We start from the raw sequence: 25,275 nt of genomic DNA, 5'->3' as shown, positions 1-25,275 counted from the left end.
TTCAGGCAATGAAGCTGTGAGCCGCAGGTTGTCCAAATAAACATGTAAGAATATTGATGCTGAGTGTTTTGTATTTATGATTATCTGTGCCGCTTAGTTTCACGCTACCTCACGAGGGCAGTCTCGAGGGCATGGCAGTCTCTCGTTTTTCTCCAGGAGGCTGATAAGTTTAACCACAGTCATCTGACCATGGACCAATCCCATCATATCAAAGAATTTCTATGGAAAACAAAGTCATGTATCTATCAGCTTAAGAGATATTGCAAACTTCAAGAGACAGTTTCAAACCTGTATGGCTTTCTTTCTTCTGTGAAACACAAAATGAGAAGTTACGATGAATGTTCACACTTTTCTTTTCCATACAATGAAAGCATATGTCGCAAATCCAATTTGTGGTCACATTCACAGAATGAGATTTGAATGTTATAGCTGAGGGCAAGCAGGGGTGTGTTTACATTATTGGGGGCCCTAAGCAAATCTCCGGGAGGGTACCCCGGGAGAAATTGCGGGGGGAGGCAAGGTTTTAGGGTGGTTAATGAAAGGAAATGGTTTCCTAAAAGGTGCGTTCAATAAAATTTTGGTTTGCTGGCTGTTTGTTCCAAATGTCTTGTGCTCTGTACTGACCTCTATTGGCCTGGATGCATGAGGTTTGTTTATTACTTGCCACTGCCTCACACCAGATCTGTTTGTTTATTATCATTTGTTAGGTTTTATTCCATTTTGTCTTTGTTTTTCTCTGTTTTATACTATACACGTCAATAAATTTGAAATTTTTGTGCATTTTGGATGGTTACTGCGGGTTTACAGAGACAGCATTACACCTGTCTGCTGTAAGCGGCACAAGAATTCACACATACACTAGCATTCAAAAGTCAGAAGAGGTTTTTTTTTTCTTTTTTGAAGGAAATTAAAAATTTTATTTAGCAAGGATGCATTAAATTGATCAGTAAAAACATAATAAAAGATTTCTATATCAAAGAAATGCTGTTTTTTTTTTTTTTTTTTTTTTTTTTTTACTATTTATCAAGAATCTTGAAAACAAACATCACATTTTCCACAAAAATATTAAGCAGCACAACTGTTTTCAACATTACTAATAATAATCAGAAATGTTTCTTGAGCAGCAAACCAGCATATTAGAATGATTTCTGAAGGACCATGTGACACTGCCTGGAATAATGATGCTGAAAATTCAGCTTTGATAACAGGAATAAATTACATTTTAAGATATATCAACATAAAAAAAACAGTTATTTAAATTGTAATAATATTTCACAACATTGCTGTTTTTAGTGTATTTTTGATCAGATAAATGCAGCCTTGGTGAACAGAAGAGACTTTTTACAAAAAATCTCACAGATCACAAACTTTTGAACAGCAGTGTATTTGGCAACTGTGCCATTCCTTTCTTTGTGTGTAAAAATTAAACATTACGGAGCGCACTTTTAGCATAAACATTACAAGTCAATGCAGAAAAATGTCATAAAACCGAGACATACCGAAGGGGGGCTTTGGCGATGGTTGCAGTGGGTCAGAATCTCATAGAGGGTCACAGCAAAGGACCAAACATCAGAAGAAAAGGAAAACTTGCTCTCCTTCAGGCACTCTATGGCATACCTAAAAAGCCAAGAAATAACATGTTTCGGAATAACTGCTCTGTTTGTTTTAAGCCCAGAGATGAAATTAATATTTTAAAGATGAACAAGTCCAGAGATAAACAAAGTTGCCAACAACATTTTTTTCTTATTCAATTATTTTATTTTGTGTGGAATCATTCGATTATTCTAATGTTCTTTGTGTCGATCAATATCAAACATACTTATGCTTTCACTGAGTGACACCACATTATGTCTAATGACATCAATAAATCCATTAACAGACCATGTTTTATTGATACAAGCCTCCTCCAGGATGTCATCACCATTAGAGAACATTATCCATCTCCCCAAGCCTAGAGCTATTACAGCTTACCAGAATACAGGACTGTCTCCGTCCTCACGAACACGATAGTAGATCTCCCCTTCGGGAATGTACTTTGTCAAGCCAAAGTCACCGATCTTAACCACACCTTCATTCTCCACCAATACATTCCGTGCAGCCAAATCCCGGTGGACATACCGCTTGGAGTGCAGATAGTCCATCCCCTAGATTGGACAACATGGGACAAATTAGAAGAGTAAGGACTATTAGTTTTACTTTATTAGCCTCAATATGACTTTAATGGGTCTGAATTACTCACCATACAGATCTGCTGTGCAAACAGGAGACTTTGTGCGATTCCCAAACGATGTTTAGGCAGGTACTCTCTGAGGCTTCCAAGTGGAAGATACTCCATGATTAACTGAACCACCTGTCCACCTAAAACAAAATACCACATATAGTACACTATGAGTTTTGCCATCACATTTTGCATGAGTAGATGCAATATTTCCAATCGAACCCAAGATTTGCTGCTTGCTATTTCTAGTCAGAGTCGGGTGATATTTATAAATTAGGTGAAGGTGGAGTTGTTATTCAAGAGAGAATTTTATTAGAAAAAAAAAACAAACAAAAAAAAACAACTAGATACGCCTCTGAGTGCAACATTTAAATTTGAATCAGTTTTCCTAGAATTTAAAGCATGTATATCTTCTAAAACACTAATAAACACGAAAGCCACAAAACACAACTTTATTTTATGAGGTCTTTAAGCTAGTGGCTACACGCCAGCTGACAGGAAACTGTAGGGCGAGTGGCAAGCTATCTAGACTCATCAGAGAGGGCTATTCTCTGAGAAAACAACGGACTTTTCTGGAAATTAGCATTTGAACTCTCTCTTCAACATTAGCATCCTCATCCGAGTCGATCACAGATACATTTATCTGACATTAATAAATTGTTACAATTGAGTTTATTCTGAAATTATTAAAGGTGCAATAGGTGATTCTCTACAGAAACATTTTTGTTATGCTCGTTGAAAGTCTCCTCATATCCTGATACCAATCACTATGCTAAGCGGTCTAAATGTATTTTTATAAATATATATCATCTGTGGAAGGCGTAGGACCATAAAATGATCATTCAATCATTGCATTCGGTCCGAATGAAATGATAACATATGTTCCTTCAGGCATGGCTTTGGATGGCGATTTGCAAGAAGGGTGGGATTGTATGCTTTTAACGCTAGCAGGCTAAAGTTAGCATTTCCCAGATCACCTATTGCACCTTTAACTCTAGCAGATTACGTAAAGTCCATAACACCACAAACAAAAAACCACAAAAAAAGTGGAAACCATGGCATGATTATATAAAGTTAGCATCAGAGGAAGTTCAGTCGGTCAGCTTATTTCTATGGTAATGCTCATGAACTCTGGTTAGATATAGCCTTACTTTAATTAAGTGTGTACAGATCTATGGGGACTAAATAGCATACCTTTAGAAAGAAGCATGCATGGTGCAGCATCTAAAGGTATTATCAATTGCCTTTGTCTAATGACCAAGACTGACGAGTTTGTGATCGTGAGATTCGTATATCCGGCCGGTGCAAGAGTTATAGGAAACGTTTAAGTTGTACATTCGTCTAATGTTTTCTAAACATTACTACCTAACATTTCACAATGTTCAGAGAGCATACAAAAGTTACTTTCACATAATGTTTCCAAATGATAAAATGGAAGGTACACTATGTGACTTAATTTTGTTCAAAATTAACAAAATTTTAATATGAATCAATACATCATCGATCCTTCTTCCAAAATAAGTTTTTGTCCTACCCTGATTCACCATGGTTAGCCTATTATGCGTGTTTATATTTTAGACGGGGCGGGATGGTTTTCACAGAAATTGCGTACATGCTTCACTCGTCCGTGTATGTCTCATCATATCTGTAAATAGAGAAAAGTTGCTCCAGCTAGTTTGACACGTGTATGGTGTGGGAGTGACAGGTTAGGTGGCACAACGAGTGAGAAAGGTTGACATGGAGCAGCTAAATCTCGGACCTCCGGGGAATCACCCGTTTTAAACAAACGCTGAACAGACGAGAGAATGCGACAGAGCTCGTAATAAAACAAGAATCAACATTAGCTTGGTTTTTGGGAGATGGTGAGAACTAAGGGATTTGAAATGTTGTGAAAGCAATGCAGAGATGGTGTTTTTATTACTCAACAAATGAGTAAGGTATTTTTTTGAACAGATAAATTGCCATATGTAGCTCTCTGCCAGAGTTCATTGTAAAGCATTATCTATTTTGAAGGGTCACTTCATTATGGTGGCGCTGTGCTGGAATTTATTTTCAAGAAAGTACCATGTCTATTGATGGGTAAAGCTACAGTAACGTCTTCAGCTAGTCAGCTTGAGATCATTTCCATCTAAACTTGTTACATCTCTTAAACCTAGTAGTGAATGTTTTATGAGCAGTAGGATAACCATATTCATCCACACAGTCACGCAGAGCCAAAGCACAACCACAACAATGTTCTTCCGCAAAATACACACAGTTCTGTTTTTTAACTGCTAGAGGGCCAAAGGTTACATAGTGTACCTTTAATGTTTTCTCTAATGTTCGCATTACCAACAAAAAAAATGTTTTAAAAACTGGACATTTTAAAATTCAAAACTTATTGGGAACATTAGCAGTTTTGCTCACCCAGTTCAGTACAACACCCCTTGTATTTGACAATATTGTTGTGGTACAGTGATTTGAGTATTTCGATCTCTTTCATCCAGGAATCGTGAAGGTTACTTCCACTCTCTTGTTTCAAGGCCTTCACTGCCACATATTCTCCTGTTCCATCATTGCCAGGGTCATAGACGTACAGCATCACCTTTCCAAAATGTCCCTGTAGGCAGGTCACACAGTATCATATGAAACTGACATACTGTATGACGGTAATACCTGAACACAGTCTTGAGCAGAAACCGTAAACTGACCTCTCCCAGATCCCTGATCTTCTTTAGGTAACGTTTGTAAAAGATGCTGGGGTCTCTGTCCGGAAGTGATTCGCATTCGGATGAAATGTCTGGATCTTTTGAAGAAGACAATAACATAATTTCTTAAGTCACAAACAAAAATATTTTTAGAAAATTTAACATAGTATTTTACTATGTAAATACTATGAAACATGAATATAGTAATCATTCAGTACCATGGTATCACCTAGGGATGAATCAACATCTAAATGTTGGTCGATAATGATATTTGTTATGGCTGATAACCAATATGATGGCCAACAATATAAATTGATATTAAAAAAAAAAAAATCAGTGCAAGATTACATTTTTTCATGCTTCAAGACATCAAAAAGTTAATGCATGATAAATTATATGACAAATAATTGTTTAGTACTTTTGTAACATGGGATAGAAAAAAGTTAATCAGAAAAAAAAAATGACATGCTTCCAATATCAGCTAATACTAATACAGATAATTTGAAAAATACTAATAATGTCCGATAACAGTAATGCTAATTTTAACTGATCTTTTGTTTGGAATAACTACACAAATTCTATTACTATTTTAATATATTTCTTACTGATTAAACTTTACACTTATTCTTCTTTTAATTAACATTGCTATGATAACATCTAGGCTCCAACATCTTAAAAAAAGATTGTATAGGCCCAGTTTTTTTTATATAAATATTATACAATTGTATGAATAGACTTACAAAAGTGTTAAATTAAACAAAAAAAACAAAACAAAACAAAACAAAACAAAGATATACATTTTTTTGAAAAACACTATTATGATGAACAGAGAAAGAATGTCTAGCAGTGATCTTAAAGACCCCATTTTTTCCCCCTAATACAAGCACATATCAACACCAAAAAAAGGATGTTTTGCATTTCTGAAGGACTGGTGACAGGTTATTTATTAATAGCAGCAGCTTCTCTATCTACTCAAATGAGAAATGGTTTCTCATGTATTTGATGAGATGTTGCATTAAATAGCCGCACAGCTTCCGTGCAAACACAGGAAAATGCTTGAAATTGCTTTTTGATGCTCTAATAAGAGACAGAGCGAATGCTTCCGGGCAAATTTTATGAGCTACTAGCAAACATAAATGCTAGCTGAATTTGCAATCACATGTCAGTTTCTCAATAGTCTTCCATTTTGACTTCCATAGTCTTAAGCAAGTTTGGCAGATACTGTTCATCTTGCGTTCCTAGTATTACCCAAAATGTAAATTCTGTCATTGTTTGCTCACCCTCATGACAAACCTGTATGACTTTCTTTCTTCTGTGGAACACAAGAAGAACAATGCACCTTATTGACTTTCATTGTATGAACAAAAGAAAAAAAACACCACCACCAGACTATTTTTCAATATATCTTTTGTGTTTTGGAATGGCATGAAGATGAGTAAATAATGACAGAATTTTCATTTTTGGGTGAACTATCCAACACCATCTAGCCGCTTTTCCACCGCTTGGCCAAATGGTTCTAAGAACGGTAAGGAACGGTTCCAGCAATTTTTCCACTTGAGCTTCGTTCTCGGCCCGGAATTCTCAGCATGATTAACTGGTAGAGTGCGTGTAGTGACGTCGCAACTCAGGATTGGTGACTTGTCCGTTGCCTGGCTACCAGTTTCTCTGTAGCTGGCCAAGTGCGCTATTTGAGCGAAGTAAACACAAGTTAATAATAGAAATATTCGATCATCATCCATAACGCGCTCACTATTTACATCTCATACCATCTGTAAACTCTTGCACTACCAAGGCAACGACCGACGCATTTGTATTAAATTTAAAAGTGCTCTGTTATCAGATACGCAGTGGAAAAATCAAACCATATCCATACAGGCTGGGCCGGATCAGCACGGATTGGATCGGTTAAGCAACGAGAATGGTTTGGCCCGACAGTGGAAAACTGGCTTTAGTATCATGGTACTGATAATACAATAAAACAACAACAACAAAAAAAAAACACAACATGCATGATTTGACGGCATTAAAAAGCTCACTTTTAATCTGAATCTCTGTTAGCTCTCTCAGAATGGTCCGGAATGACGGCCGTCCGGCAGGGTCGTAGGTCAGACACATGCTGATAAAGCTGGCCAGCTCTTGAGATGACGGCACCGCCAGACGACTCTGCGTCTCATAGAATCGCTCTTTCTGTAGACGAAGGAGAGCTTGTAAGAAAACGGTGAGAGTGTGCAGTGTCAGGTACACAGCAGGAGGAAGCCGTACCTCAGGCAGTGTGCTGCCACTGATAGGAAGATCTCCGTTGTTGCAGATTTCCAGCAGAGTTGCTCCAAAGCTCCACTGGTCGGCAGCGCTTCCTATACGGGCCCCGTCGGCGATACACTCCGGAGCGATCCACGGGATTCTCTCCACACGTTCTTCACATAAAACACAAACATATCAAACACAGACTTTTACATTTCTGGAGTAAATCTGAATGGTTCTTTCCTCTGCAAACCCTGCCATTATGATCTTACACTTTGGTCGTTCGGAACACAAGTGGACGGCGCTAAATACAGGTCTAAACCAGGTCTAAAACCTTTTGAGCTTGCCCACTTTCGATCACTTCCAGAGGTAGTCGAAAAAGCATTAGCCTGGATTGCTTGCGTAGTGTAAACGCTCACGTGGTCGAATGTGTTCAAACAACCACAAAAGACCGCCAACTCTTCGCATACTGACCTAATGCGTAAACATTATGCCAGATGGGATTTACACTTTGTTGGCTGAAGACCCAAATTTGGTTTAAAGATGAAAATGTACCAAGCACAATGTTCTCTCACCATTCCTGATTTCAAACATGCACAGCGTTCAGCATGGTCTTGTGGATGTGTGTTTCCGTTGTCTTCATGCGTGTTCACATGTAAACTGCATAAGCTTATTTCCTCTATTAGATCAAAAGATCTGAAAAAGCCCATACATTTACCCACCCATAGCCCCCCTCCAGCGAAGAAATCAGGACAGAAGTGGTCGAAATTGGGCAAAAGAGAATTAAAACATCAGGCGTAAACAGGTATGTGTCTCCCTCGTCTACTTGTTGTCCGATCGACCAAAATGCATCTTAATACCAGGTATAAACAGGGCCTTAGTGTGTTCTGAGTGACTTTTAGTGTGTTGCTAATTCATTGTGTAGGTGTATCACAAATGGTGTGCTGAAGTTTAACACTTCGGTTACTGTTTCTGTCACTGTTTATTCTGGACAGCTGCTTCAGTGCTGTTAATATGATCATCCTGACATTAAAAAATGTGCTAGACTAAAGGAAGTGAGCATCACCATTAGGAAGTGGTTGGTTTGTAGCTTCCTGTTCTATCAACCAAGAGAGAATCTGATGAAGTAAACAGTAGTGACAAGCGGAGTGAAGTAACTAGAGAAATGACACAGATAGAGAGGGACAGGATGTACTCAACTCGATGTACATTATGTGCGAATAACAACACAGTTCTCGGTTACCTCCACGAGATAGAGCCGACAGAGAAATGCCTGGGTCACTGAGCTTCACAAAAGGGGATGAGCCCTCCTCCAAACCATTCCTGACCACGAGAATATTCTTTCCACAGACATTTCCATGGACCAAGCGCTTTGTCTCCTGTGAAGAACAAGGTGATGGGTCAATAAATTTATATATATATATATATACATACATACATACATACATACACACAGTAGTCAACATTTGAAGTGTATCAAAAAAGTTCATCAAAGTTGTCCTAAGAAGTATGTTTTAGGACAACTTTGATGAAAGGTTTTGATCCACTTCAAATGTTGACTACTGTATATATATATATATATATATATATATATATATATATATATATATATATATATATATATATACACACACACACACACACACACACATATATATGTATATACACATACATACACACACACACGCACGCACGCACAGTGCACAGCATAAATGAGTCAGCAATTACTCAACTACTTAGAAGACATGTAAGGGTTCTTTAGAGATATATTGTTCCAGCAAGTCTGCTTAATCAATTACCAAAGAAGCATGTCAAAATTATTCAGGAAAATAAGATTTTATCATCAAGGTGATAAAATGGTGTGTAGCAAAAATGAGAACACCCTCCTAAAAGTTACTAAATAAACTAAATAAAAAAATTTCTGGTGTAAGTTTAAGGCAATGTTTGATCAACAGGTAAGTATGTTGAACCAAAACATTTAAAGAGAAGTGATTTCTTGACAATTAAAAGTGTTAGATAGCCCACTGAATCATTCTCAGACTTAATGATGACAACAATGCAACCACTTGGGAGAGAACTGTCAGGAGACTTATTTCTTAGCACAAAAGAGGACAGTGGTACAGTGGAATACCAAATCATTTTTTTTAAGTAACAGAAATTCAAAAACAATGGACTTGTGACAAGGCCCCTGAAATAATCAGGCCTTCATTTTAAGCTTCATTTAGTGATGAGGGATTTTTTTGCTAGACAAAGAGCAGGAGAAATACCAAGTGAGTGTCTCAGAGCCAGCAAAAGCTAAGAGAGTGACTGTTTATCTCACAGAGTAAGATGCAGCCTGCAGAAATGACATGCATGGTTGTTGTTCTCACTGGAACTACCTACTGTAGCCAAAGCACAATAAAGTCAGTTAGCCATTTCCAAAGCCCATATTTACAAAATATAGATTCTGGGAATCAATGAGACCAAATCAATCATTTCGGATCTAACAGCATCCAAAATGTTATGGTGTTGCTAGAGGAGGAGTACAGTGAGAAGTGCCTGGTTCCCACAGTAAAGTTCAGTGGTAGTAAAGCTCTTATATAGGGATGTATGAGTGCTGAAGGTGTGAGGGAGTTGTGCTTTATCAATGCTGTCATGAATTCCCACACCACTGTGTAATTTAATACACAAACTTGAAAAAGAAGATGCTTCCCTCTCTTCATTCCCTGCATTGTTGGGCATTTTTTCAACATGACTAATAATGATATGGATTCTCCCAAGGTGAAAAACCTTCTGTGGACATGTATTGCACTCAATCTTAACACTTGAGCACCTGTGGGGGATTCTGGAGAGACGAGTTGAGCAACACTCCCCATTAAAGATCAGGGCATTTTAGGAGCTCATCATCCAGGAGTTAAACAGGACAGATGTGACAATTTGTCATGAACTTGTACACTCCGTGCCAAGAAGGGTCAGAGCAGTATATTCAACATTATGGAGGGCATACTAAGTACTACAATATTATACATTTGTTGAATTAAATCTAGGGTGTACTCATTTCTGCAATCCTTAATTTAAACAAAATTGGCTAATTTACTTATTTCATGGCTATTAATGACATATATTTCTCAGTTTTTATTATGTATATGTTTAATACATTTTACTTTTGCCATCTTTCCATGAATTGTATTAGTGATCATAAAGAAAATACATCTTTTGTATTTTTTCAGAGGGGGTGTACTCATTTATGCTGTGCACTGTATATATATATATAATGCACGACGTGGAGGCAAAGAACCACCTGACGTGAAGTGAAGTGCATTCATTTTGTTTAATGCACAGCTAGCTGTGTATTATCCCATTTATACCATGGTCATTTTCCAGCATTGACAACTTAAAGTTGTCACTGATACTTTTGCAGCACAATATTTGACTGGAAAAAAATTATGATTATTTATGTAAAGGTAAAAATGATGATATAAAAGATAAAAAATTATGATATAAAGGTAAAAATGATGATATGACTCATTAGATCTAGCACTCTGTCTGCTTTAAATCAGACACAGAGATAAAGTAGTGTGTGGTAAGACTGCATTACACCATTTTTTAATTGACTGTTGAGAGAGAGAGAGAGAGAGAGAGAGAGAGAGAGAGAGAGAGAGAGAGAGAGAGAGAGAGAGAGAGAGATATGAGTGTGTGAATTACTTGTATATGTTCAGCGTCTCTCTTTACTAATAATGAAGCTGTGAGTTTAATTACTTCAACTTCTAAACTTAGAACCACCTGCGCATTAAATGGTTTAATTTCACACCTTCCAGCCAATCAGAATCGAGTATTCAGACAGACCATGGTATGTATAAATACGTCATTACAATTTCATGACAATTAATCATCATCTCATTCTCATTACTGTAATGCAGTAAGAAAATCCTATCTTAAAACAAATACATTTGTATATAGAAATGATTATAATGACCTTGATTTAAATATACTGTAGCATTATTTGCACATTACAGTAATGTTAATTGGTCTTGTCAATAAGGATACAATGGAAAAATGTTCCTAAATATAGCTTCAATTTTCTTAATACAAACACAATTTCTTATATTCTTCTTTTTATTTTGATGTGTAATATCACAGATGTTTCTTAAAAGGTTTACTTAGAAAATATTGCATATTTTTTTAAATTACGGTAATGAGAGTTGGACATATTTGTCAATAATTTTAAAACAGGCTTTATCTATGCAAAAACCTTACAAATTATCTTATACTAATGATCTTTTGATAAGAATATATATATATAAATAAATAAATAAGAATATATATATTAGAGTTTTAAATGTGATTTATAAATAAAGTTTTAATGTGTTAATTTTTTGTTATATAATGTTCCTATGCAACAAACTAACAAAGTTGTACTAAGGGTGTACTCACACTAGGCGCTCTGAACCGTGCCTGAGCGTGTTTGACCCCCAAAGCCCGGTTCGTTTGATAAGTGTGATCACTTCGTTCTGTGCCCGGGTGCAGTTCGTTTAGCAGGCCCTGGCCCGCTTGGAAGAGGTGGGCCAGAGCGCGGTTCGCATGCAGTGTGAGCGCTAACCGTGCCAGAGCACGGAACAGTTACTATTTTTGTGGGCGCTACTGTCATCATTATGACGGCAAACATCTTTATTACTACTTTGATAGTACACTACAATTCATGTAATTAATTTGAGTGTATTTGGGTTTATAACGGGTCTGATTCTCACCTTATTGATGGACAGGAATTGAAGTTTGCGAATAAAGCTGCAAATTCCTCCATTAACGTCAGCTGCCTTCATAATAATCCTCTGATACGTGCTATTGAAAATCGCTGCGTGGCATAAATAATAAATAGCCTATATATTAGGCAGTATCTTAGCAAAAGTGCATTTCTTCCTGTTTTCTTCCATTTAAAAAGTTGCATCGTATATGATGTAAGCATGCTTCGGCCTGGAACGTTTAGTGCAGTGTGAGTGGGGAGTGGGGAGGGGGGGACAATCACGCTCGGGCTCGGTTCAAGGCAACTGTGGCTAGTGTGAGTACACCCTAATATGGTAAAATAATCTGAGAGAATTTTGGCAATTATGGATGCAAGTTGTTCTATTTTAAAAGTCCCATATCGAATTCATCACTCACAAGGTAGCAAAGAGCGCTGGCAAGCTGTTTAGCAACAGTAAACTTCCACTGAGGAGTGACATGGCCCTTCTCTCTGTGCAGGAACACATCTAATGGGCCGAACTCCACAAACTCCTCCACCATGATGTCTGTTCAAATAAAAACAGTACAGTCAACAGATAAATAATGTGTCTGGCGGATGATAAAAAGTACAGATTGTGCATAAAAAAGGAGCACAACAAAAAACAGTCACAAACAGGGTGACGCCACTTGTGGCCTTTAAAGAGGAAGTCAAAAAGATCACAACACTCACTCTCAGATCCCTTGACTGAAACGCCATGCACAAAGACCAGATGACAGTGGGACACCTGACTCATGAGACTAGCTGTCTCAAAGAATGCCTAGACAAAAACACAAAGGCAATGAGAAACACATCTGTGCTTTTGCCATTGTTTTTATCGTACGACACCAAACCAGACTTACTAGCGCTATGTCCTTGTGGCTCTGGTCCAGAATTTTAAGGACGACCCGGATGCCTTTCTTGTTGCAGAGATTGTTATTGGATTCGTTGTCGTCATCCTCTAGTGAGCCGTGTATCTTCAGCCAGCCTGCGTAAATGTTAGTCCTGGTGCCTCGTCCCAGATGCTGCTCCTGTATCCATTAAATAAGGTCAAAGAGGTGTTTCGTCAATTATAGGTATTTGGGTTGACTTTTTACTTTATGTTTCGTGAAGTTCACATTCTGTATGATTTATTTTTGAAAAGGATTGGAGAACAAATTACGACTAGCCCTCATTCATGATGTAATTTCCAACACAACAAAATATTCTGCCATTAATAAAATTACTGTACTGAAAACAATGTCAATTTTTAAATACTTAAAATTTAACTGTAACTTTGTCATTTACTGTAGGCGAAAAATTATTTAGGATGCATAAAATGTTTAAAATCAACAGTCATTTCCACCTTCATAAGTTGAGATATGATGTAAAGGCTGTTCATTAAGTTTCATAAAAATTTTCCTGTGATGCACATTTATACACTGTTTAAAGGTTTATTTCGTAAAGATCTTCCCGGTCCAAAGTGCACATAGCTGAAGAATTGCATTTAAAATACGACAAACTACATGTCTGATAAGTAGAGAAGTGTTGTCTGTTGTCATTTTATCAGTATAATCAGTACAATCTGCCCAAACGGAATGCATGAAAATGTCCTTATCAATGGTTGTAGAGCTCAGCTCATGAGGATAAGTAGTTAACTGATTGTGTACAACCACATACCTTTGTAATCTCCTTGTCCTTAATTTGATGAAACCTCAGTTGGCTCAGGTTGAGGGTTTCAGAGACAGTTTTAATGCTACTGTTTGCACCCTTTCTCATTACGAGAAGGTTTGATAACTCTGCAAAAAAAACCATAAAAATGATTAACAGGATGACTCAAATGATAAGAATCATGTACTTCTGTGGAACTTTTCCTAATCAGAGATTCACTCCAGGATGACTCATAGGTTTGACTGTAGAGTCTGCCAAGCTGAAAATACACAAGCACACCACACACGCACACACTCACCTCCTGGTCTGGGCAGGCAGCACTTCTTCAATGTGAAGCTGTCTTCTCCAGACTTCAGCACGAAGGTCTTTAAGCTACTGGTGAGCTCCTTTATGCTGGAGAACTCTTGATCCCAGCCTTCCAGTTTGAACATGGAGCCCTTCTGGGTAATTCGGAACTGTTTGTATATTGGATTTTCCCCTTCCTGCCAGAATCAAAGTTAATCAGAAACTACTTTAAAGTAGCAATGAAACGGAAGAAGCGACAGATGTTTTCTTCCATACTGTGACGTGAATCCAAGTGAAACAGATTATTGAAAGAAAAAAGTAGGGCAGGGACTTGATTCTGTGCATTGGATTTTGAGATGTTGCCGTTGCTCTCAAAAGTGGAGGCAGATGAACATGAGCTTTCAGGGGTGGAGTTTATCGGAGTAAAAGATTGGAAAAGTCTTGCGTACGTCACCACAGAGAAGTCTGCATAGAACCAAGTCCCTGCCCTACTTTTTTCTTTAAATAATCTGTTTCACTTGGTATAGTGACTCAGATAGTTCATTTTCACCAAAAGGTCCAGTTATGACATTTTGATTGAGCAATTCGAGGTAAAAAAAATAAATAAATAAAAAATGAAACCTATGCAAGGATGAATTGTTCACAATAAGATCTATAACATGCATTTAGAAAACAGAGTGGGTGAATTTGCATTTTATGCTGACTTAAACAGCTGAATAACTAATTATTTTTTAAGACTTTTGAAGTCATATGTTCAAAAACACCCAAAAGCACCACACCCAATCTACTGCATAATAATTGATCATGTAATAACTGATTGAATTAGTATAATTAATTCCTTTTTTTTTTTTTACATTTTAAATTCTATATTGTATATTTTATGTATATTGTATGTTATGTATTATGGAAGCTTGTTTCCACCACTGAATAAAAAATAAAAAAGGTAATTACAACTTATTATCTCACAATTCTGACTTTTTTTCTCTCAGAATTGCATAGTATAAAGTCAGAATTTTGTGATAAAGTTACAATTCTGAGGGGGAAAAAAAGCCAGTTTTGTTTATAACTTTTTTTACAATTCTAAGAAGTCAGAATTGCGAGAATCACAATTGCGAGTTTATATCTTGCAATTCTGAGAAAAAAAGTCAAAATTGTGAAATAAAAAGTCGCAATTATCATTTAAATTGTTTTATTCCATGGTGGAAACAAGCTTCCATAATGTGTATTATGTTTTTTTGCCAGTTTTATCATCTGCCAGGCAAAAACAGGAAGCTTCAAAAGTAATAATACACTCTTCTCGACATACGACACACATTCCTGTCCGTAGCACAAAAGGTGTGGGATGAGTTAAGGGGATTTTACACAATAGGCAGCAACTATTTATCTTGCCACCACTCATGTTTATATGCACTTTTGCATACACACAAGAAGTGGTATAAAACAGCTAGTAAAATATTGTTCTTTGACCACATAAAGCTGCAGCCACCAAAAGATCTTTCCATATTTAGTGGTGTGTGCCACTAGGAATTTTACATGATAAAAGTGGCAGGATTCTTGTGAACAAGCTTGACAAGAAACCCTCCCATTTAAAATGAATAGGAAACTTGCGCTTGCCAAGTCAAGTCAAGCCAAAGCAAATTTGTCTGTCTACCATGTCAATTCCCTTTACACACCCAAGCTTAAATCTTGCCTTATTAATCACCACCTATTATACTTAATGCATTGATTTCACAATTCTTCAACTCCTCTAATCAAACTGTTGTCAGTTAACACTGAAAAAAACCCTTATCTAGAGAATTACCTTTGTCTGACTCAGAGATGCCAGGATTATTCGATGGTAATCCAAAACACTCCAGCGCACAATAAACGCTCCCTCCTCTGGTTCTTTCTTTAGTTTTTGGAGCACAAACTCATCCCTGGCAATAGGGAAAATAATGAACACGTCAATAAAAATGGAAGAGGACCACATGGCCGCACTGACTGCATGTGAAAACGCGAGCGACGTACAGTATGGGACCGTGCAGATCATTGGTCTCACTAAGAACCACTCTGGGCGGAGCCACTTCGTGACAAAGATAATGATGTGCATCGGTTGTAAGGCGGAAATACCCATCAAGCAGTGAAACCAGCGAGCGAGCCTGGAGACTGGAGCCCAAATGCATGTCCTGGAACACAAATATATGTAGGTGGGACACATATCATACAAACACAAAAGATGGAAACCAAATACAGCTTTACCAGACTGTTTACCATTGACATGTTGTCTTGGCGACTGATGCAGATATTTACTCCCTGAATGGCAATCAGAGAGATCTCAGGAAAGTCGCAGAAGGTTTTCCAGTTGTCCATTTCCTGTTCATCTTGTGACTGTGTCTCTCTGCTCTTATTATGAATGTAGTCATTCACCTGGAAAGTGAGACAAACTTAAAAGTACAGCTGTATAAGAGAAGAAAAAGGTCAAATATCAACCGCATCAACTTACCTTTTGTGCTGATAACTTCCGCCACCATATGCCGGTTGATCCAGACACCCTGATCTCATAAGCAGGTTCACAGTTTACGGTTTCCTCAGAGGGTGTTTGTGTTCTGGAGGCAATGAGGTATGACCCACTGCCATCTCCATCAGTTCTCAAGTCAAGATGAAACACAGGGAATGTCTCGACGCCAAAATGAGGAGCCAGGCGCTCCAGCGTAGACAGATACTTGTACATGATCTCTTGTGATCCAAGCTTCCCCATGCCCACTGTGTGCTGCTGGAAATTGCTCACAAAGTTTGCAAACACACGGCGAATACGGAACCTTGTCAGGGCATTGTTCCGGGCAATGTGTCGGGAAAAAGATAGAGGGATGCAACGGAGAAAGCTGAAGGATGGAGCATAAACATGTTATCAACAAGTAGTAATGGCTATTAGCATTATTAAATTAATTTAAACTGCACATTTGAAAGTGCTTCAATTAATGTCATTCACTTATATACTGGGGAGTTTTGATTGAATCTGGACAACAGATTCAAAGAGATTCATATCATGAGGAATCAAGGACATTTTCTTTGATCTTTCAAGATAAGAGTTTTTTCACACTGTAGATTCAGTGTTAATTTCCTCCCTAGAGAATAAAAGATTAGTTATTGAAACTATACTGTAAAAATGTCTTGTTACGTACTTCAGCAACTTTCTGATCAGATGAAGACATTTAGACACATGACTTTCCACTTTTACACAACAGCAATGGATATTCATTGTTCAGAAACTTGCCCTGTTGCTGTGTGTAGCACCTACTGCTCTGCATCTCATTAGTGTTGTTGAAAATATTGATATTTCGATATATCTATACTGAAGTATCTGAAACTGTTCCAATACTCCTTTTCTGCAATATCGATACACCGATACCAGCTGCTCATTCTCACTTTCTCTTCTCTCTGATGGCGAATTGCCACACCCGCCTCCTCCGGTTGAGCGCTTGTATTCATTTTAGTAATTTCCACGCTCACACCAAAAGCACTACTGATCTATATAACGCTGCATGTCCACTGGTGCAGAGCAAGCTAGCATTTCCAATGAATTCCTATGGAAGTTGAGCTTCACACTCTCATAAAGTCGCCTTGCAAAACAGCTCGCGAATACCAAATTAACTTCTTTTTCGTGGCTTGTTGCGCCTAAAGCCCAAAGTATACTTCACTTTTACACGTACACGAGGGCACAAGGGTCAGCATACAGTGCACGTGAGGTGAATTTCGTCATCAGAAGAGTATGCCCGTACTGTAAAATTCGCCATCAGAGAGAAGAGAGAGTGAGAATGCGCAGCTGGTATCGATACTGCAGAAAAGGAGTATTGGAACTGTTTCAGATATTTCAGTATAGTTATATCGAAATATCAATATTTTTGACAATACTAATGAGATGCAGAGCTGTAGGTGCTACACACAGCAACAGGGCAAGTTTAAACTAGTCTGGATTTTTGTACGCGCAGGTCGCACATGCGCATTTAATTTTTTTTTGCAGTAATTAGTTTATCCACAAGGTGGCAACTGTGCCCTGGGGGCATCAATTCAACGGTCTGCATAAACAGAACAGACCGGTGTTGTGTAACAGTATACTGGATCCGTGCATAAGCTTTTAAAGTGCTCTCACTCACTGCTCTTGACTGAATAACTTTTGTAACTTTAATTGTAAGCATTATTTTTTATTTAATTTTTACAATGAAAACTATCCAGTGTTATTTTAAATTTGATTACTTTCATTTCTGTAGTATTTCTTACCTGAAAAACTTAAAGTTTTTTTCATTTATTCTATTGTATTTATTTGTGCTATTGTTTGCAATTTGTTTATTTGTTCTTATTTTATTACTGACTGTTTACTTTTTTGTAAATGTAGTTCAATGATTCAAATAAAGCCTCCCTGTACTGTGTGTAAGCTATTACAATGAAATTACCCAAATTATCAAATAATTATGAGATAACAACAGATTATTATCTGTATGGTGGTATATATTGAAGTTTTCCCCATGGTATCGAAAATGGTATAGAATATTGATATGTTTTAAGGTATTATATCGAAAGTTAGAAATTCCAATATCATAACACTACATCTCATAAAAAAAATAAACAAAGATTTAATTTTAAACAACACGCCTGATTATTTTACTATGGCCTTCATGGTTTGTAGCATATTTGAAGGATGGGACAGTTTAAAAACTGTATTTGATAGCAAACCTGTAGCTTGTGAGTGACTGCAGGAAAGCGCTGTATTTCAATGAGGATGTAAATGACCTCAAATGCGTATGCAATGAGGTCATTTACTTGCAAGTCCACAAGGCACAGTAGCAAAAATGAGAGGGTTGAAAAAAAAACCTTTGCTGACATTATGTGGACACAGTGGAAAAAAAGTCAAATTATGTATGGACAGGACCCCTTTAAAGACAGCCTATCTGCTGTTTTATATATTGTATAGCTTTTATTTAACTTCCTCTTTAAAATAGCCTTCAGATCTTCCTCTAAATATTGAAGAAAGCTAAAGCCCACACCTGGTCTGCTTGGCCACATCCTGTAGAGAAGTGCCAGTCTGCAGGGCCGTGTAAGAGAGGTGTAGCACAGCCATACCCAGACACTCATTCTTAAAGCGACTGATCTCTTCCTCTCCGCTCAATGCATCCAAACATGTCAAGTCATTCACAAAATCATATTTTGCCTGAAAAGAGAATCAAAACATTCAACTTGAAAGACATTGAAAGAATAGCATCCTGCTTTTTAGTAAATCTGGACAATTTTTGAATTTCTGGACATTGGTTAAACATAAAAAAAGCAAAAAATGAAAAATGTATCATCGGAAAAGTGATATTTTTAATTACACATTGAAATGATTTTTTTCATGATCTCTTCTGTTTAAAGAAATATCTCAAAGGTAGTGAAGTTATAGTATTTCAGTTCATCTCTTTCACTTATTTTGAGTGACTGTAAAAATCACCTGAGCAAAGAGGTACTCCAAGGAGGTCATCTCCAGCAAAGGACACGTCACCTGCTCTGCTCCAGATCCAGTCCGTAATGCATGACGAGTCACTAATGGTTCCTTTTCACCTAATCCATGCCAGTTACGGAAGTAAAATCTGCAAAGAAACAACATTAACTGATGATTTACACCAGTGGTTCCCAAACTGGGGAATGTGTACCCCTAGGGGTAAGTGAGGTGAAAGAGAAAGAAGTGAATTGCAAAAGTGGGGTTTTAGCCCTTACTAGCATGAAAAACAAATATAGAGACAGACTGCGCATCGATCAATTTAAGACTCTTTTCGATACAAAAACATACCCTGTGTGAGGTCTTGTTTTTAATGCTGATAATATATTATACGAGCAAGAATGCAATTTTTCCCGAATATCCACATGATTGCAAATGTGGCATTGATTTTATGCAAGTTAAACAAACAAAAAGGTAATATTAAGTGATACATTTTTTTTTTAACACAGTATTGTCAGAATTGTTTGCTCTGTTTTGCAATGATATAACAGTTCCAACCAAAGCCACAGCAGAACTGTTGTGCATCTCCAAGCAACACACAGTGGTGTTTCGTCAGTGAATGAATCTACGGCTTTGAACAAATCGGGAAAGTCAATGATTCAATGACTCATTCATAAATACAGCCATTTGCTTCCTTAAAGAATGAATGCATGAATGAATGACTCGAAGACTCAGTGACATGCCACCACCAACTGGCATGTTTTAGTTTAATATTTAAAAGAATCACTTTGTTTTTACCATTTAAAACATTATATCATAACATTATTTATGCCATTGTAATTGCATTCATGCCACCTCTGAGCGGCATTAAACAGTGTGTAAATACATCTAGATGCAGTTTGTACCATTGCAATGCAAAGATGGCTTTTGTTGATAGTTTCATTTGATTTAGTTTAATTTATTGCTTTATTTATTATATTAATAATTATATTAATGGAATTTTAAGAATTTCATATAAAACATGATACATGCATACATTTAATAATTTTATAAAAACTTTGCCTTTATAAAAGGTAAAAAAATGCATTTGAAAATCTATTTAAGGGGGCAAATATTGTCCCTTAATATAAAAGGTGTGATTGCAGTCTAATGTTGCCTTCAAGTGCTATCGGAAATGTGATCAAGTTTCATCGCATTCAAGTTTGGAAACTTGCATTTACGATAATTCCGAGAGCTTGTGAAGGCAGCATAAGTGGAAAAGAGAGTGTACGCAGAAGCAAATGTGCTTCTAAAAACTTTGGGAACCACTGATTTACACCATTACATCATGCATATTTGTGCGCTTATCACTGAATTACTCTCTACACATGCACACACAGTCTCATATTCACCTCATTCGGAAATGCACCAACAGGCCAGACTGGTTTTCCGCATTAAATTTGTGATTTGGACTGTACCAACACGAGGATACGGGATCATAGAGAGCAAACAAGGCATGACAGACAGGAGTGATCCCTGAGGAAGAAAGAAAGCATTTTAGATCGCTAAGAACAACAACAACAAAATAACTCATGCACTTACTGGCACCCACACCAACACCCACACCTACCCACAGCCTTTGCTGCATCGATGGTGAGATCTTCTGCAGTCACCTCACCCTCCTTGTAAGACAGGCAACGCTCTCCATCTTTGGTCCAGAAAAGAAACACATGGACCCCAGGACCCTCACACTGTCCTGTGGACGTCCCTGCTTTGGATCTTCTTGTACGTCCTCGTCTAGACATTATACACTGTGTCCAACACCTGCGTCAAAGACATGTAACAATGTACACGATAAAAAAAAAGCTTTTACACGTATTTTAAAGTCTACTTTAAAACATGAGATCCTAGTTTTTAGAAATTCTTTGTATTCATATGGTTTCGAAAGGTTTAAACCAGCTTCAACAAATGTTTACATTACAGTAAAAATAGCACATGTTGTAACCATCAACATTAACATAAAAATTAATCCTGAAAAATTCATTTTAAATTGTTCAATTTAAAAACATGTGCATCATAAGCCTTGTTCAGACTGTCAGACCAAATCTGTTTTTTGTGCATATCCGATTGGAATCTGATCATATTTTGCAAGTGTGAACGGCAAAAAACAAAAAAAAAAACATGAAATACGAACCATTTCGAGCTACATTCACATGTGGTTTGAAATCCTATTCAAGTCACACTTCTGGAAATCTGTTTCTGTCTGACCGCTCTAATCAGATTTCACATGGTTTTTGTAACTTTCTCATGCCACGTAAAACGTAAACATGTCAGACGTTGTTAAAGGAAACAAGGTTGTGTTGTTGCAAGTGCCAGTCGAGCAGAAAATTACAATAGTCTATAATTGGAGACATGTTTTGAAACCAGCAGCTGCACATACCAGCCTCCTATGTTTCTGCCGCTGCCTCAGAAGACGTAGTAGTCCTGTGTGGTGGCTACACATTGTCATGTTGTAAATAAGACAACAGCTGTATTGCAAACCCCCCACATTGCTGTTGTTGTTTTTGGCGTATGCCTACCAACGCAACGTCATTGGGATGGGACACACAAATCGGACACAAACAGTTGCGATACGGACAGTGTGAACACAGATATGCTTGTACTTGTTCTAGTTCTTCTATATATGAATGCCATTTTTGATGTATAATTTAAAAAGTTATTTTGTTCCAGAAAAAAAATTAAGTGTCATGTATATAATATTTATCATCAACACATGACCCATTAATACTAATTTTTATTATTCTATTTTTTTTATTTATTTATTTTTTATAAAAAAAAAAAAAAAATTAATAAACTTGTCACAGCACTTTAATATTGTTGCCCTATTGTTGGTTTGATTGTTTCTACTGTTCTGTCATGACAACTCTCTGAGATATTAGCATGTTAATGGATATGGCAATGTTAATGTATTTGGTCGTGGCGGAATAGATCTCGCTACCGCCAATATATTCACAGCCATTGCTGTGAGCATGTAAGACATGCTGCTGCTGCACATGTAACATACATGAATTAACTCCCGTAGCAGATTTATACAGGTGGAGCTGGGGAAGGTGGAGGGTTTCTGAATGCGTGTTGCAGACTGCAGACACTACCAGTATTTTTGAATGTTGAGCAGCAGCTCTATGGCCACTGATGCAACAGCAATCAATCAGCTGTGCTATGTAGATAGCAAATTAAGTTGAGTTAAGGACCTATCAGCCTGCGCCATCTAGAGTTTCATGACAGAACTTGGTATTTCTCCTCATTTGTAAGTCGCTTTGGATAAGAGTCTGCTAAATGATTAAATGTTAAATGTTATTAATGATAAAATGACATGCATTCTGAGATCAGCATCACACTTTTGTTTTAAGAGAACAAGATTTAACAACTTGTGTAAGCAACCCAGGTCATTTTACTCAGAGTAATCAGATAATCTATCTACTATCATTTACAGGGTATACAAGTAGCCATAACAACTTATTCTCTGAACATGACTTGCTCTGGAGGTATTCGGCACATGCATACCCTTTTGATGAGGCTCCAGTGGCCGTGACAGCAGGTTGTCAAAATACCAAAATTTCGGTAGTCTATACCAATACCAGTGTCTCGTCCATTGGTTCTCACTGCCAATCATCACAGTTTCTGACTCAATCGCTTGTAAAAGCATGAAATAGAAACCTTTGACAAGCGCACAAGCAAACAAGAACAAGAGTGTTTATATACCAGGTACTTGGTAGTTCTGGTACTGTGAACTTCTTTTTCTGTTTAGTACAGAGTCTACTGACTTTTGTTTTTTTGTTTGCAATGGAACCTTTTGTATATAGTATATATACATATAATTGTAATAATAAAAAAAAAAAACTACAGCCATATTATGTTTGCAAGGAAGGACAGACAATTTTTCATTCATTTTTAAATGTATAAAAGAGGATTTATGAATGGAAGTTAAGTGATGCGACTGACGCTGATAACAACGTGACAGTAACAACATGGTGGATGTAGTATGTCTGAATTTCATTCATACTACCCACATTTTACTATATAGAGCATACTTTTTTTTATTGGTAGCTAAGTAAATTAAAATGTAATACCTACTCACAGGGCTCGTACAGATACTGTAAAATGAAATTCAAGGACTTTCAAGGACTTTTCAAGCACTACTTTTTTGATTTTCAAGGACTGCCATCAAAGATCTCACTTATAAATACTATCTTCATTATCTTCCAAATTCTAATTGTTTGCAATAAATATATTTTTAAGAATTTTTAAAAATCAAATTACAGATAAAATGTATCCAAAATACAACTTACAACTTATTTATATTAAATACAAAGTTTAGAATGGCTATTATTTTTAAATCAATAATATTTTATATTATAATGTTGGCATACTTGGTATTGAGAAACTGTCTAAATGTTTAGAGAATTATTAACGACTTCACTTCAGTGCAGGTTTCATAGTTAGGTGGTAAAATCCTTGGTCTGTCTAGGGGGGTTTGGGGGCATGATCCATTCATAAATACTGGAAATACATACCGGAAGACAGAAGACAATGAGCGCAGCGCTGAGAAGAGGTGGGGCTACATAAGGTCTGTATCAGACGGGCTGCAGCGTTAATTTTGAGTTAAAAGATTTTATGTTTTTAGAAAAAATTAAACACTGATTTCATATATACATCGTCTTCCAATAATTCAAGCACTTTTCAAGTACCTTTTCAGGAATATCACTATTTTCAAGGTTTTCCAGGCCTTAAATTTCAAAAAGTCGAATTCAAGTACTTCAAGCACTTTAAGCACCTTGTGTGAACCCTGTACTCAGAGACCTTGAGGGCCATGAAATCCTAGTTGAGAACCCCTGGCCCACAAAATGTTACCATAAATACTAACCCCTAACCCTACCCTACACCTTAACCTTAACCAATGAAACTGGCTGTAGGATGGGATTTGCGCTGAACTGGTTTTGGGGAAATAATGCATGGTGTGCTTCTTCTTAATGTCCATTTCCATGGTGACTCTTGGATTCTGTGCTCAGTTGAAAATGTCTAAGTTCCAAGTTTCAATTTCTGGGATGACTGAAATAACTCCCAAGCACATTTCCTTGGAATCGATAACTGTGAATAAGCAAGGATTGGGTTAATCAACTGCAGGGGCAATTCTAAAATCAGTCATTTGGGAGCTTAGCTGGCAATGAGTTTATGATAAAAAAAAAAAAAAAAAAATTATATATATATATATATATATATATAATTTTTTTTTTGTTTGTTTGTTTTTTTTTTTTTTTTTTTGATATTTAGTTTGTATAGTAGAGCTCTAACCCTTTTGCAGTATTCCACTGTATTGCATCGATTGACCTTCAGTGACTACTAAGCCAAACGTCTAATAGTTAGAGAGTAGAGAGTCTGACTTGTAACCCGAAGGTCGTGGGTTCAAGTCTCAGTACTGGCAGGAAATGTAGGAGGGGGGAGTGAATGAATAGTGCACTCTTCCACTCTCATTACCCACAACTGAGGTGCCCTTGAGCAAGGCACTTAACCCCCAATAGCTCTCCGGGCGCCGCAGCAAAAATAGCTGCCCACTGCTCCAGGTGTGTGTTCATGGTGTGTGTGCACTTGAAGCACAAATTCCAAGTATGTGACACCATCCTTGGCTACACGTAGTCATGTCACTTTCACTTTTTTTTCCTTTTCACTTTTTCCACACACGCACACACACATACACACATACCGGTTCCCTGTACAAACACACACACACATGCAAACACATACGCATCTGTTCCCTATACAAACAAAAACACGTTACCTTGGCTGATTTATGCTTGTCTGACTCCTGAATATTTACATATTCTTCATATTCTGTGTGATGGTTAGTTAACAGCAGTTAACAGACATTAGCCTTTCCATAAAGGGGCAATATTTGATGATATAAAAAAAAAATAAAAATAAAAAAAAGATTAATGTTTAAAAACAACATTTTGAATAATAAAATATGAAATAA

The 25,275-nt window shown here is 37.0% G+C and overlaps 1 protein-coding gene across 2 annotated transcripts in view; it reads right to left on the bottom strand.

The window, feature by feature from the left end:
- The window catches only part of tyk2 (tyrosine kinase 2), a 33,838-nt gene that overhangs the window by 2,787 nt on the left and 5,776 nt on the right, over nt 1-25,275 (bottom strand). For both annotated transcript variants that reach the window (XM_051887752.1, XM_051887753.1), the window contains exons 2-23: nt 20,875-21,068; nt 20,657-20,780; nt 19,278-19,416; nt 18,838-19,001; nt 16,299-16,677; nt 16,067-16,222; nt 15,824-15,981; nt 15,618-15,732; nt 13,830-14,013; nt 13,541-13,659; nt 12,745-12,912; nt 12,575-12,662; nt 12,283-12,410; nt 8,390-8,525; nt 7,168-7,319; nt 6,942-7,092; nt 4,909-5,003; nt 4,625-4,817; nt 2,240-2,358; nt 1,972-2,144; nt 1,500-1,617; nt 109-219 (exon numbers count right to left, since the gene is read on the bottom strand). In XM_051887752.1, the coding sequence (XP_051743712.1) occupies nt 109-219; nt 1,500-1,617; nt 1,972-2,144; nt 2,240-2,358; nt 4,625-4,817; nt 4,909-5,003; nt 6,942-7,092; nt 7,168-7,319; nt 8,390-8,525; nt 12,283-12,410; nt 12,575-12,662; nt 12,745-12,912; nt 13,541-13,659; nt 13,830-14,013; nt 15,618-15,732; nt 15,824-15,981; nt 16,067-16,222; nt 16,299-16,677; nt 18,838-19,001; nt 19,278-19,416; nt 20,657-20,780; nt 20,875-21,068 (3,364 nt within the window). The remainder of the gene's footprint in view (nt 1-108; nt 220-1,499; nt 1,618-1,971; nt 2,145-2,239; nt 2,359-4,624; nt 4,818-4,908; nt 5,004-6,941; nt 7,093-7,167; nt 7,320-8,389; nt 8,526-12,282; nt 12,411-12,574; nt 12,663-12,744; nt 12,913-13,540; nt 13,660-13,829; nt 14,014-15,617; nt 15,733-15,823; nt 15,982-16,066; nt 16,223-16,298; nt 16,678-18,837; nt 19,002-19,277; nt 19,417-20,656; nt 20,781-20,874; nt 21,069-25,275) is intronic.

This window comes from Ctenopharyngodon idella, chromosome 3, assembly GCF_019924925.1.
Source record: "Ctenopharyngodon idella isolate HZGC_01 chromosome 3, HZGC01, whole genome shotgun sequence".
Lineage (NCBI taxonomy): Eukaryota > Metazoa > Chordata > Actinopteri > Cypriniformes > Xenocyprididae > Ctenopharyngodon > Ctenopharyngodon idella.
Note: the sequence above shows the minus strand (reverse complement) of the source record. Positions and strands in the feature narration are given on the sequence as shown.